This window comes from Perognathus longimembris, chromosome 14 (assembly GCF_023159225.1).
Source record: "Perognathus longimembris pacificus isolate PPM17 chromosome 14, ASM2315922v1, whole genome shotgun sequence".
NCBI lineage: Eukaryota > Metazoa > Chordata > Mammalia > Rodentia > Heteromyidae > Perognathus > Perognathus longimembris.
This window is the reverse complement of record NC_063174.1, coordinates 24,581,441-24,596,175: the sequence shown is the minus strand read 5'-3', so window position 1 is coordinate 24,596,175 and position 14,735 is coordinate 24,581,441. Positions and strand designations below refer to the sequence as shown.

Here is a 14,735-nt window from a genome sequence, read left to right as displayed (position 1 = left end):
TCCCACCAGCTGAGCTCGGCATCCACTAAGGCTTTGGCAGAGCTACCAGACACACACACACACACACACACACACACACACACACACACACGCAGCAGCCTGCCTCTATCATAACACTTCTCTAGCTTTCTGTTGAGGTTCTGCAGAACCCACACATGTGCGAACGGGGAAGTTCAGAGACTCAACACCCTGGGACCACCTGGGCCAGAGGAGAGCAACCAGTGCACACAGGTCCACCTCTTCTGCCCTTCAGCTACTTGTTTTCTCCCCTTTGGTAGTACTGAGAATTAAATTGTGCTTGCTAGGTGAGGGCTCTACCATTTTACCCATGCCTCCAGTCCTTTCTTTTGCTTTATTTTTTTTAAGATAGGGTCTCATTTTTGTCCAGGGAAGCCTCAGATTATGATTCTCCTCCCTCTGCCTGCCATGTAGCTGAAATTACAGGTGGGGTGTTCAGCCACTTTGGAGGCACATTCTACGTGGCTCCTCAGAGAACCTCAGTGGGAATGCACCCTTGTGGGAGTGCTCCCTTGTTAATAAACTATGTTGGTTCTCCGGCCTTCCCCGTTTTTCTCTTCCTAGCTCCCTCTCCTCTAGCCTAGGATCTGTACCCCAAATAAAAACATCTGCATGGCCAGTCCTTGCCTCAGGCTTTGCCTTCCTGGGGACCTCAGGCTAACTCTTACTCCACATACAAATAATGGTGTGAATGTATGAACCCTGAGACAGAGCATCAGAGACCCCCTCCAGTCTGAGAGCGGCCAGAGCCAGGACGGTCAGTTACTGAAGCCATCTTCTACTTGATTCATCAAGGAATGAAAGCTGTGGCAAGACTTTGGCCCAGGGTTCTTATGATCTAACCAGAACACAGCCAGACTCTCAGAGAGTGCTCTCTCCCTTTCTTTCCCATGGCCCTCGCAAAGAAGAAATGATATTTAGCTCTTCAGAGCCCATTCTTGGCATTCTTAGGAAACCCATGCTGGTTCCTATTTCCTTATGCAAATACTGGCAAATCATGTTTAAAGTGAGCAGCAGGGATATTACACTGGACCAGCTAACACAAACGAGGTACACAACCTATTTCTTTCTTCCTTCCTCCCCTCCCCCCACTTTTGTTCTTTTTGGAGACAGTCTTACTATAGAGTCCTCAGGCTGGCCTTGAACTTGCAGTCCTCCTGCTGACCTTAGTCTCCTGGGTGCCAGGATTACACACATGTGCCACAATGGCTTCTCCCTTCTTTCTCTTTACAAGTCAAGATGATCTTATTGAAGCTGCCTCTTTTCCTTAACCTCTTCAAAAATGCAAGTGTTTCAGCCTTGCCATTTTCGTCACGCATTTCCACATTGAAATCACATGCTGGTGTACATATAGACAGAATGTAGATGGGGAACATCAATGTGACATGTGTATGTATGCGACACACACAAACACTCAGCTTCCTACTGACAGATCAGGGCATGCCACTTCTGCAATTCCAGCCACTGCACTCTACAGGAGAAGGCTGGGGAAGTGGGAAGCATTCCTTCCCATCCAGCCTCTGGAATTAACATTCTTGCTCTTTTCAGGCTCAGCCTTACAATCTATAGCATCAGCAAAAAAGAGATTTTTTTTAAAACTAAACGTATGTTTCCAGAAGCCTCATTTTCCATGAGACGCTGATAATTAGAATGCCTGGAAATTCCAACCGGGTCATGTCCAAAAAGCTCAGGGAAACACTACAACAGAGCCTTGCTCTGCCTCTCCAAATGCTCTCAGTTCAGGATACGAGAGTCAGTCCCAAGAATCAGATAATGAAATACTGCTGAACACAGAATATAAAATGCTCAGGCGTGTAATGAGTGATCATGCTACCAAGATGGAAAGCATGCCTAGCTCAGAGCTTATGTGCGGAAGTAACATTCAAAAATGCATTTTTCTTCTTCTTTACTTTTTGTGCTGGTACTGGCGCTTGAACTCAGGAGCAGGGCATTCTCCCTTAAGCTTTTTTGCTCAAGGCTGATGCTCTATCACTTGAGCCATTCCTCCACTTCTGGCTTTTTGCTGGTTCATTGTAGAAAAGTCTCACAGATTTGTCTGCCTGAGCTGGCTTGGAACTTCAATCCTCAGAACTCAGTCTCCTAAGTAGTTAGGGTTACAAGCATGAGCCACTAGCACCCTGCTTGGAAACACTTTTAAGACAGTGATCTATCACACTTGCATCCCTGGGATGCAAAATCTATGAAGATTTCTCCAGGCCTAGAGAGCTGGGTGTTCACTGACTACAGGAGCATCGTGTCCCCCCTCCTGCCTCCACCATCCAAACATGACTGCCAGCTCCACGAAGGATTCTCTTCACTCTTCATAACACTGGACAGAGAGACTGAAAATGATCTTTCTCACAAGACTAAGTTCAGGTTGGCAAAGGACAAGGATAGCCTCATCTTAACACTGAGCCATCTGGGCAGTGGAAAACCAGGCCTGGATGAGGGTTCTCCACAGGTGAGTTGCAATGGATAGAGGCCCAGAGGGTAGAACAAGCTTCACTGAAAAGACTCCAAGTTGAATCCCATGACCTGGTCCACCAGTGTCTCATCTCAGAGCCTGGGAAAATCACTGCTCTCAGTCACAGATTTTTGTTGTTGTTGTTGTTTATTTTTTGCCAGTCCTGGGACTTGAACTCAGGGCCTGAGCACTGTCTCTGGCTTCTTTTTGCTCAAGGCTAGCACTCTACCATTTGAGCCACAGTGCCACTTCTGGCCTTTACTATATATGTGATACTGAGGAATCGAACCCAGGGCTTCATGAGGCAAGCATTTTACCACTAGGCCATATTCTCAGCCTCAGGCACAGATTCTTAAGGTACTCTTCTTGTAGAGTTACAGCTGGGCATCCATAAACTTGCACAGACGTTCTCATTGGCAAACAAAACCTTCCTGATAAAAACACATAAATCCTGAGAGTTACTGCATCTCATCACCTCTCCATGACCTCTGACCTCTGTTCTTTCTACTCAGTATGATCGGGAGACTTGTGGGGTCAACACCATCTGAAAGCCTTTAACAACTGCAGGTCAGGCCTCACCACAGGCTTCCTTCATCACACTTCTGTGTAACAAAATCCCCAAGTGATTTGTTTGCCCATTAAATTTTGAGAAGTAAACTAAGATCCCTTTTTTTTTTTTTTTGGCCAGTCCTGGGCCTTGGACTCAGGGCCTGAGCACTGTCCCTGGCTTCTTCCCGCTCAAGGCTAGCACTCTGCCACTTGAGCCACAGCGCCGCTTCTGGCCGTTTTCTGTATATGTGGTGCTGGGGAATCGAACCTAGGGCCTCGTGTATCCGAGGCAGGCACTCTTGCCACTAGGCTATATCCCCAGCCCCCTTTTTTTTTTTTTAAATCATTTCCAATCGGTGTGGCAGATGTCATTCCTTAGCACTAGTTCTAATCAAAGTGTCCTGCAAAAGTATCCTACTAGGAGTGACCAAGAGAACTATTACTAAACCCTCAGAATTTTCTGGATGAGGCAGATGAAAAATATCAGGTAATCAGATTTTTCTTTTCCTACCCTTCAGTATTATAAATCATGTGTGGATTGTCCCAGAAATAAGCCTTCCCCTTATGTAGTGAACACATAGTGCCGCCTAAATATGTGTGATTCTCCTGGTGAAACTGATTAGATGTACTAAAAAGGCAAGAAAGAATCTTGTTTCAAAGACCACACTGCAATTGACATCTCCCAGATTCTTGCACCGCCCAGACCACCCTATTTTCTCCTCTTCATTCAACTCCAGTGTGATTCTCTTGTCAGAAGAATATCACCTAGCAAGTTTATGGTCTATGCTTATTTTGCCTCTATGTGTTAAGCGTAAGCTCCATAAGATGAATTATTACACCAACTCCACCCTCCAGCAGGACACTCATCTCTCTGCACAAAGCATTAAGTTCAAGCCCCAGTGTCCCATAAAATAAATGATAAAATAAGTTGTTGACACAGAGATCAGGAACAAAATCCAGGAACCAGCCTTCGAGTTCCAATGAGTCCTGTGCACTTCTATAAGCGGGGCCAGTTCCTGGGAGTTCCCAACTGGCCCTGTGGATACCAAATGCCAACTTTAGGAGCAGGATCCAAGCCTTCACTACCACATACAGAGAGAGACAGCCTAGTCCTGTTTGGAAAGTTCTGCTCTCTTTAGGAGAATCTTGCCTCAGGCAGCTTCCACAGAAGCAAAAGAAAATAGCTCAGGAGATGTCTGATCCTGCATCTTAATCTTCATGAGTTGGATGAGCTCAGTCAGGCCTTGGAAGGAATGGTTAGGAGGGAAGGAAAGGCAGGACTAGGCTAAAAAAAAAAACTCAAGTAGTGAATAATTTATATATAAAATTCTTTTGAGTTTACCCTCCTCCTCCACCATTCCTATCAAATGACATTTTATTGATGATTGAAAACCTCCCAATATCTCCCTAGGTTAAGACAAAATGTATGATTCTTATCTGTGTCAACAATTCTCTTCAGAATTACATCTCTGCAGTTTTCAGTTACTTCCCATCCCTTCCAGCCCTAGGTTTGCCCCACATGTTTATTTAAACATAAACAAGGCAATTTGACTGCTCTGAAGGGTGCCTGTCTTTTTTACTTGCTTTGATAGAGCCTTTATATAGCACATACTCAGTTACTGAAGCCCTTAAGCCCTAAGCTAAACAACCAAATTCAAGTCACTACAAAGGGTATGACTGGAAAAGACCTGCCACAATTTACAGTCAGTGATATGCCTGGTCATCCTAGACCAACTAAGAGAAAATGACACCCCCCCCCTAGTGAACCCAGTGATTTCTCCTTTGCACGCTTACCAATGCAAGAAAGATACAAGCTATTTGAGAAAACAGGATCAGGACTGAATTCTTTAGGGCCTAGCAGGGAAGAAAGTATAACTAACAAAGCTAGAATATTGAAGATGGTGCCCATCTTCTCAAGGCTCCCAGTCACCCCTAATCTCTTCCTGAGAACCTGGAAATGAAGAGATTTGAAATGAGTATTTAGACACCTTCCTTATTACTGACAAGCAAGTTTAAACCCTAAAGGAGCACAGAGATCCCTGCTGGGTCATTAACAAGGAACTTCTAGACAAGAACGAAGTGTATTGCCAACATAATAGAAAGGAGAAAAGTGAGGCTTAAAAATGTACTAGCCTAGTCTGACAGGTTCCAAAACCTCTACCCTCAGAGTCCTCTGTGACCTCTGCCCTCCCATGGGTATAAATAAATGGCCCCTGGGATCAGACCTTCCTTCTCTTTACAGCAATTTTCCTTTCTCCCAATAGGTTGAGGATGATGGAAATCGTGTGCCCTGAGATGAAGCTACTACCTGGCTACAAAATTGACCTGAATTGCAGCCTTCTCCCATTTCTAACTCTCAGAGGACATGCCTGCCTACGAAAGATTAAGTGTTTAGCCGAAGTATGTAGATCCACACAGATATACCCAGACCACACACGATATACTATACAACACACACACACACACATACCATACTAGCCCCCTTCAACTCCTTCATGCCAACTTAATGCCTACCAGTCCATTTGAGTTCTCTATCATTTCTGTAGAATGAGGTCCAAATTCCTTGGCTGGTTCCGTCTTGCATACTCACACCCCTTCTGTTTTTAATTTCTGCCTACTAGAGCTCAGTATTGGACACTCCTTGAGCCATCGGGAGTTCATCATGTACTACACAGTCCCTGCCCGCAAAGCAATGTCTGTATAAATGTTCTTTCTGCTTAGGAAAAGTCTTCTTGCCTTTTCCACAAGCTTCTTTATATATACCGAACCAACTCCATTCCACCTCAAAACTCAACTCAAGCACGTCCCCTGCTCAGTGAGATCTTCCTTCACACACATCCCTAGCAATTAGCTGCTCGGTTCACAATGCTCCCAGCATCCCTCCTTCCATAAATTTTATTCCCATAGCTGTACTTCAGCATAGTTCATATCATATTGGTTATTTATTGATACCAAGAGTATCTATCACGTACCAGGCCCTGGAATACAAAAAGTTACCCATGGCAGAATAGAAATCCAGTAATGTATTCCCACTGCATAACAATGGGACACAAAAATAGCAGGCAACCTGAAAATGTTTGTTGACTGAATAAATTAATGTAAGAACTACAAGCCTTATGCAGACACGTGCTCATGAAAACTTCTTTCTATTTACTGAATGTATGATCTAAAGAAACCAGTGAGTAGAAGACAAAAATATCTGTATTATAGAAATCAAAAACCATATTAACAACGAAAAAAAAAACAAACCAAAATTTCTGAGCACTGGTGGCCCAAGCCTAAAACCCTAGCTACTCAGAGGGCTGGGATTCACTGTTCAAAGCTAGCAAAGAAAGGAAAGTTCATGAGACTATTTATCTCCAATTAACCATCAAAAAGCTGGAAGTGGAGCTGTGGCTCAAGTGGGAGTATCAGACTTGAGCCTAAGAGCTCCATGTGCCCAGGCTCTGAGTTCAAGCCCCAATACCAAGAGGTGTGCATGTGCACACACACAAATCATGGAACCAACATGGTCACTGAGTAATGAGTTGGCAAATATGCCCCTTCAATTCCATATCATTTCTGATAATATTTCAGATAACCCTGTCACTCATATCTTTAATTACACATTACATACATAACTCCCCCCATAAAATACACTCTGTATTGTGGGTTTAAAAAGCCTTTATGACTTAATTTGTCAATCTCTATTTATTACATTGTTTGCACTGGAAAAAAAATTCAAATCCAAATGACAAATATTATAAATAAAGAGCCACACAACCTCTTTCTCTTTGGTGAACTGCAGTAAAGTCAGGGAATTCCATTTTTGCTATTTTCAAATATCAAAGGACCTACAGGTCCCTACAAGTTGAGATTGCCAGAAGTTGCAATGTGAACCTTGGCTGCTACCTGCAGGGCCCTTCTCTGAGGTCATGAGGCTTCTGGAAAAGAGTTGACTGTGCCTAGTGCCCACTACCACTAGACAGATAAAGAAAAACACACACACACGAATAAAGCCATGACTGTATTAGTCATCTTTCTATCACTAAATACCTGAAAGAACTAACTTATCGAGAGAGGGTTTATTCTGGCCCATGGTTTTGGCAGTTCCAATCTATAACCAGTTGGCTTGGTAGCATACCACAACAGAACAAAGCCTATTACTCCATGGCCTGGGAGCTGAAGAAAAGGGCAAGTGTCCCACTGTCCCCTTTAAGAGCAAACCTCCAATGACTTGGGCATCTCTGTACAAGCTCCACCTCTAAAAGGTTCTACCACCAAGCAATAATACCAAAATAGGGACTCTCAGCACATGAGCCTTTGGGCCACATTCCAGACCCAAACTACAGTAGGCACTGAGTCAACTACTTTCTTTGGATCTCTGATGACCATAAAGGGTAAACCAATGAGTCACAAGCAGATTTTCAATAAATTCAAGAGAATGAAAAGTTTGTATCAAAACACACTCAGGGGTGGTGGTACATGCCTATAATCCCAACTACTCAGGAGGTGAAGGGAAGGAGAACTAGTTTCAAGGCTGTCCTAGGCAAAAACACAAAACTCCAGCTCAAAAAGCACTAACAGCAGTCCAGTGGGGTGGCTTACACCTGTGATCCCAGCTACTCAGAAGGCAGAGAAACATCAGGGAGCAAGGCCAGCATAGGTAGAAAAATTATAGGGACTCCACTGGAACACATAAACAGAGCATGTGCCTGTGATTCCAGCTACACAGAGGCCAGCCCCAGATAAAAATGTGAGACCCTTGGGCTGGGGATATGGCCTAGTGGCAAGAGTGCCTGCCTCATATACATGAGGCCCTGGGTTCGATTCCCCAGCACCACATATACAGAAAATGGCCAGAAGTGGCGCTGTGGCTCATGTGGCAGAGTGCTAGCCTTGAGCAAAAGGAAGCCAGGGACAGTGCTCAGGCCCTGAGTCCAAGCCCCAGGACTGGCCAAAAAAAAAAAAAAAAAAAAAAAATGTGAGACCCTTCCTGAAAAATAACTAGAACTTTAGGTGTGGCAAATGTTAGAGTGCCTGCCTATCAAGCTCTAGGCCCTAAATCCAAACCCCAGTGCTGAAGAGGAAAAAAAGAAAAGGAAGGAAAAAAAATCTAAGTTCAGGGCTGTTAGAAGAGCTCAGTGGTACAGCATCTGCTAAGTAAGTATGAAGCCCCAAGGGCAAACCCCAGTACCATAATAAATAATTGTTTTTTGGTTTGTTTGTTTGTTTGCCAGTCCTGGGCCTTGGACTTGGGGACCCAGCACTGTCCCTGGCTTCTTTTTGCTCAAGGCTAGCCCTCTGCCACTTGAGCCACAGAACCACTTCTGGCCGTTTTTTATAGATGTGGAAACCCAGGGTTTCATGTATACAAGGCAAGCACTCTTGCCACTAGGCCATATTCCCCGCCCCTGTTTTTGTTTTTGTTTTTGCTGGTCCTGGGGCTTAACTCTGGGCCTGGGTGCTGTCCCTGAGCTTCTTTTGCTCAAGGCTAGTAGTCTACCAGTTGAGTACCACTTCTAGCATTTTTAAGTAACTTATTAGAGATAAGAGTCTCATGGACTTTCCTGCCCAGTCTGGCTTTGAACGGCAATCCTCAGATCTCAACCTCCTGAGTAGCTAGGATTATAGATATGAGCCACTGGTACCCAGCTGAAATAATTGTTTTCAATGGTTAAAGTCAGTTCATATTATTACTGATGGTTTTTCTTTACTATACTGAAGTCAAGCTTTAGGTATAACTTTGGTTCCCATCTATATCCAATTTTAAAGTTAAAATATAATTAAAAGAAAAATGCACATGCTTTAATTGATGGTTACAAAATGAAGTAGAAGACACAGGATGCCTTGGTTATAGGAAATCTCAGCCATTCAATGAATGAGTCATCCAGCACAGCCTAGTTTTCTGAATTGGTAAGAGACACCAAAACAGATTCAGAGGTTAATTAACTCGGGTGTAAATATTTCCCAAGTAGACTGAGCTTTTTTCTTGTCTTCTTAGACTCTTTTTTTTTAATGGATTCTTTTGGTAGTTTCCTGCTATTACCAGTAAACAGCAATCATTAGTCTTTTGTTTTGTGTCGTGTTATGTTACTAAGGGAAGCCAGCTGGATCAACTAAGGGCTCCTACCTTAAGAGACCCAAGCCTTCAGGCCTTTTGCTCCAATTTCTGTGTCTACAGTTATAGTTCCTCTGATTCTTTTCTAGCTATCAGGTAATTAGGGGTCACTTTCACTGCTGGTTACAGTAGGGATGTGACAACTTGACTGCCTTCCAAGACCCCCTGCCCATTCTTTTCTTGTACGCTAGAATTGGAGCTTGAACTCAAGGGCCTTTAGCTTTTTGTTCAAGAGTGGTGTTCTACCACTTGAGCCACACCTCCACCTTCTGGCTTTTTGCTGGTTATTTGGAGATATGATTCTGCTCAGGCTGGTTTCAAACTACAATCTTCAGATCTCAGCCTCCTGAGGAGCTAGGTTTATAGGTGGAAAAATAAGTCACCAGCACCCAGCTCATTCTATTCTTCATGTGCCATTCCTAATACAGCTATGGAACATTGTCAGATTAGGGTGAAAAGGTTAGGATTGTGTCTAGAAAAACAATATGTTCTGAGACAAGGTCTGAAGTATTCACTGATCACTTATGCCATCTGTTCTGGTTGCTAAGTGGACATTTCTGCTAAGTTCCAGATAGGAAGAAAGACCCACAGGTACTCAGTGATAGATCTTGATGCTGTCCATGATTCTGTCCCCCAAAAGTAAATCAGACAAACATGTGACCTCTCTGGTAAATTTCTATCTAGGCCTCACAACAAAACAAGTGCCAGCAAAATGTTTCAGATGAAAGATCAATCCAGAAAATGGTCCCTATCTTACATAATGGCATTGTATATTTTGTACATCGACATCATTTAATGGTACAAATAGGTATGTACCTTACACAAATATGTATGGTCTTTTTAATTGAGCTGAGAACCAATGGCTCACATCTGTAATTCTAGCTATTTCAGGAGACTAAGACCAGGAAAAACATGGTTCCAAGCCAGTTCAGACAGAAAAATCCTAAAGTAGTGCTCAAATTGTAGAACATTAACCAAGCAAGCTGAGTAGGCTGGAAACCCTGATTTCAAACCTTGGTGTGTGAGTGTGTGTATAAAGTTTGAGAGGGAAAAAAATTAGCAAATGATTTTCTTAAACTCACAGAAGTTGAATTATTTGTTAAATAAAAAAATTAAACTAATACTTCTTTTTAGTAACATACAACATCTCATTCCTTTCCTTCCTAACCTGACAGCAGCTATACTAGGAAAAATCTCTCATCATTACTCAAAGGGAAAAAGAAAAGTGTCAATATTTGACAAATGTAAAGACTTCTCACTAGTTTAAACAGTCTCTACGAGTTGAAGTCAAAGCATTCAACATAAATGACTACACTTAAATTCTTGGGTTCTATACACAAAAAAAAGTTTATTTAACCTTATTTGTCAAACCTGAGAAAGCAAAGCCACTCAGGTGTGCTGGGTTATGGGTTGACATTAAAAAGCAAAGCAAATAGATCATGAATTATCCTGCTCATGCTTCTACTGCTTAGGACAGAGGCTGACCCTTCAGCTATTTATAAATGTGGTGCTCAAGGGAAGGGGGCCTGGCCCTGCCACACTTGTGAGGAGTCCTGTGGGCTCGATGGACCTCCTTGCTCCACGAAGCAGGTTCCTTTGGGTGCTATCCGGAAAAGGCCCGTGAGGATTTTTCAGCCCTCACCACCACCCTGCGATTCTATATATGGAAACATCCCATCTTAGTGATTTCAACCTCAGGAGACTATGCCAGTGAAGAGGAATGAGGAAGCTGCAGACTTTTCTCTTGCTTCTGTAAAGGCACAACTTGACTGCCTCCCGAGGGCCCCTGCCCTGGACTGGACCTTATCATCACAAGGCAACCCAGAGCTCTCTGCCCAGTCTTAAAGGCTTGCTGCGCTAACAGGGAACAGCTGGAAGAGGAACCTGCATTCTTTACCCCGCAGAAACACTGGGGGCTCTGTTCACCCTCCTGCTGCAGTGTGAACCCAAGAATTTCCCCCTTCCAAAAAAAAAAAAATCACACACCAGCAGGCCTCCCCCCTCCACCCCTGACCAGCAGCCTCCGATTACTGGGCGGATATAATTTCAGTCTGTCACCATCTAGGCTGGCAAATGGCAAACTGCTGGCCCTCTGCGAGAGAAGATTACATTCTATACTAGTTGAGGTGTCTGTAAATACCAACGGGGTACCAGGAAACAATTTTGTGCTATTCGGGGAAAGTTTGCCAAGGAAAAGCCTTAAGGAGTGCGATTCGTGCCTGCTCTTCCTCCAAGATCCTTATCAATACGGCGTCAGGGCCAGTGTAGCCGCGTCACACCCCTACTGCAAGTGTCATTTTAATAGCCTGTGGCGTCACCTACATATTATTCTGAAGACACGCCTCTTAAAACCGTTATATCTGTGTGGGATGGGGAGGGGAAGAAAGAGGGAGGGAGAATAACAAAATTGCATTTGCAGGCATTCTTCATACAGCCTGGTTTGAGTTTGCAGCCATAGGGCAATCCCGGGGCTTTCACATGTGTTGCTGAAATCCAGTGAGCCACGTTGCCCAAAAGAAAAGAGGGGGGGGGGGGTGGCGGGAATGTTAAGGGGAAAACACACACACAAAACAGAAAATCCAGACTCTACGTGACCTGACTTACTCATTTCCCAGGAAACTGCATGGGAGGAAAAAAAAATCAATCATTCACGCTACCGTAGCTACCACACGGAATAGGACTAAGGAGTTCACAGTGGACGAGCCCCCGAAGCGGCCAGCGGAGGGGGAGACTTGCGGGGGTGGGGGCGGTGTGTAGATGCTCAGATCCCCGAGGGCTGGCGCGGCTCGGGGGTGCCTGCGCTGCGGCGGCGGGGGGTGGGGGGGGCGGATTTGAAGCTAGAGGTGCAGGAGGAGGGGTGACTGGCCAGGGTGGGCTGAGGGAGGAGGGGGACACCCGGTGGCCTCGCACTTACCCGGGCTGTTGGCCTCGCCTTCCAAGACGTGTAGCTCGGTGCAGTCGGCCAGCGAGTGCTCCAGGCAGAGCTGGAGGAAGCGAGCCTGGGTCTGGCTCACGCGCTTCAGCAGCGATAGCAGCGCAACAGTCTGCTCGCACTCGTTCCAGCCCTTAAACCAGCCCGCCAGCACCCCGACCTGGTCGCGAAACATCATGGTTAGGGGGCCGCCCTCCGTCTATTCAAAGCCCCCTCGGTACTCCCGCCCGCCCCAAAGTTTGGCAGAGCCGCAGCCCCGTGGCCGCCGGAGACGCGTTCCCGTTCCAAGGTGGCTCCGGCGCCGGGACGCGGCAGGTACTGGCTAGGCTCCGGCCTCTCCCGTCCGCTTGCAGTTACGTTCCGGTGATTCTGGCTGATTTCCCTCAGAGACGATGACAGACAGTAGCACGGAAATGTTTCTTTATAAGAAAAAAAAAACTGATTTTTTTTTCCTAAAAAAAAATGTGTATATCCCTTACAAGGCACACAACTGAATGAAGAATGCTCTCTTTTTCCCCCCTTCTCGCAGCTTCGGGATGGCGATTTCCGGCGTCCCGGGGTCTCCTCCCCGCTGGGGCGGCTGTTCGGACCTTTCACACCCGCATTCCCGAGCGTCGATCACCACTGGAAGCACAGGAAGAGCTGCAGTAAGACCGGGGCCAGTGCAGGAGCGCGCCTGGGTTGCGGGGGGGGGGGGGGGGGGGGGGAAGGGGGAGGACGGGGAGGGGACTCGGGGAGTGCCGGGGAAGGGGTTGGTGAGGGCGAAGGTGGGGGGCGTCCCGCGAAGGTCGAGCTCCCCCTTCCCAATGCCAGCCACCCGCTCCGCACCGGGATGAGGGAGATGGGTTATTCCCCAACCGGGAATGGCCAGAAGCCTCCTTCCCAGGTGCGGGAGGAGACCCCGCAGCTTCCTGTTGCTGCGGCTACGATGGGCTGCGGGGCTCCCCGCACGCCCCACCCGGGGTGGCCTCGGGGGTTGTGCCTGCGAACGCCAACACTAGCAACAGATCTTCCCCGAGCTGAAAACTTGCAATGCGGCTGCGAAGGGGCGCGGGGGTGGGGGTGGGGGCTAGTGCAAAGCAGAGGCGGGGGCAGTGGCAGTTCCCTCCTCCCTTCCTCCTCTCCTCCTCCCGCTTTCCCTCCTCCTCCTCCTCCTCCTCCTCCTCCTCCTCCTCCTCCTCCTCTTCCTCCTCCTCCTCCTCCTCCTCCTCCTGTCCCTCCTCCTCCTCCTGGAGAAGCCACCGAGCGGTTGCAGCTCCATCTACAGCCACAGCCAGCATCTCCACCGTCAGGCGCCCCTCTGGATTTAGGCCGTGAGCAGCCGCGGCAGCAGCTCGAGACAAAAATAAACTCTTCCCCCACCCAAAGCTCCGCGCCCAACGGCGGCGGCGCGGCCCGGAGCCCTGGCTCCCCGGCACGGCGCTGCAGCCCACCCCGGAGGTCTCCCAGGGCCTGCTTCTCCGGGAACCCGCGGAGGTGTGCGTGGGGCTGCGCCCGGGTGCGGACGCGCGCGTGTGGTTTCGGCATCCTGCCCCCGCCGCCGCCCGCGGGCGGGCGGGTCTGCCCTCGCCCCGCGCCTTCCTTGGCCGGAGATCGCGCGGTGGCGGGCGCATGCCAAGTGCCCCGACAGCGGAGACCCCACGCACGGCTTTCCAGAACGGCCCTCTAGCCCCTCGGGGAGTGAGGATTCCCGCCGTCAGCAAACGCCCCCCCCCCCCCCAATGATCGCAAAGAAAAAAGTTAAGCTTTGGGGGCTCTTCTGGTCTGACCCCCGTTCGGGTGGCCTCCAGAGGCGGGGAGAAGAGTCAGACGGCGCCACTCTCGAGGCGCGGCTCACTTCCAGCATCCTATCTCTGGGTTCCTAGAACTTCTTGGGGGAAAGGAAGCCCACAGTGGGCGGAAGGGCAAGTAGAGGCTCACCTTGGCGCGGCACATCCCGGCGGCTCGGGGCCCAGTGCGCGCGGGTCCGGGCCGCGGCGGCTCTCAGCGGGGTTGGGGGCGCCCGGAGCGCAGCCTGCGGGCCATGCCGTCGGGGCGGGCGGCCCTGGTAGAGTACGGCGAGGCGGGATCGGGGCGCTGCCGCCGCCGCCGCTGCTGTGGCTGCTGCTGCCTCCAGTGTCGGCTCGCGGAGGACTGAGCCGCCCGAGCCGGAGCTCCCCACATGCTACTGATTAACATACACCATTACATCATGGGCTTGGCAGGGAGCGCCCGGGCTGGGGAGGGGGGGGAGGAACCCGGGCGGCGGCGGCGGCACGCGGGGGGGGGGGGGGCGGGGGAGGATCCCCAGACCCGACGGGCGGGAGGGGGCGGATTCCTAAGAGGGGACCAGAAAAGGAGGAGGAGGGCGAGTAGGCGGAGCCGGATGGCGCAGAGGGGTCGGACCGAGGGAACCCGGCAGCCGGTAGAAGTTTGGGGAAGGGGCGGGGTCCGGGTGCGTGCCGCCCCGAGGCCGCCTGGGGGTTCTAGAGGAGCGGGGTCACTGTAGCCTCCAGAGCCCTGGCTCGAGGGGACGAGGACGGCGATGGGGCGCGGGGAGGCGGTGCTGCCACCCGCTGCTTGTCCTTGGGAATGAGGTTCGCCAGCTTGGGTGATCCTTCGGCCCCGCTGGGACCCGTGGACACCCGGAGTCACCGCCGCTAGGGACTTGGATAGGTTCCCGGGGTCGTGGA

The 14,735-nt window shown here is 48.6% G+C and overlaps 1 protein-coding gene across 3 annotated transcripts in view; it reads right to left on the bottom strand.

The window, feature by feature from the left end:
* Samd4a (sterile alpha motif domain containing 4A) overlaps nt 1-14,290 on the bottom strand; it is a 230,224-nt gene extending 215,934 nt beyond the window's left edge. The window contains exons 1-2 of one of the 3 annotated variants that reach the window (XM_048362550.1): nt 13,984-14,290; nt 12,046-12,687 (exon numbers count right to left, since the gene is read on the bottom strand). In XM_048362550.1, the coding sequence (XP_048218507.1) occupies nt 12,046-12,241 (196 nt within the window). In that variant the 5' untranslated portion in view covers nt 12,242-12,687; nt 13,984-14,290. Of the gene's footprint in view, nt 1-12,045; nt 12,688-12,891; nt 13,079-13,983 lie in introns of those variants that run through there. The other 2 variants (XM_048362552.1, XM_048362551.1) reach the window with 2 other exon arrangements.
* Between the last annotated feature and the right edge of the window lie 445 nt (nt 14,291-14,735).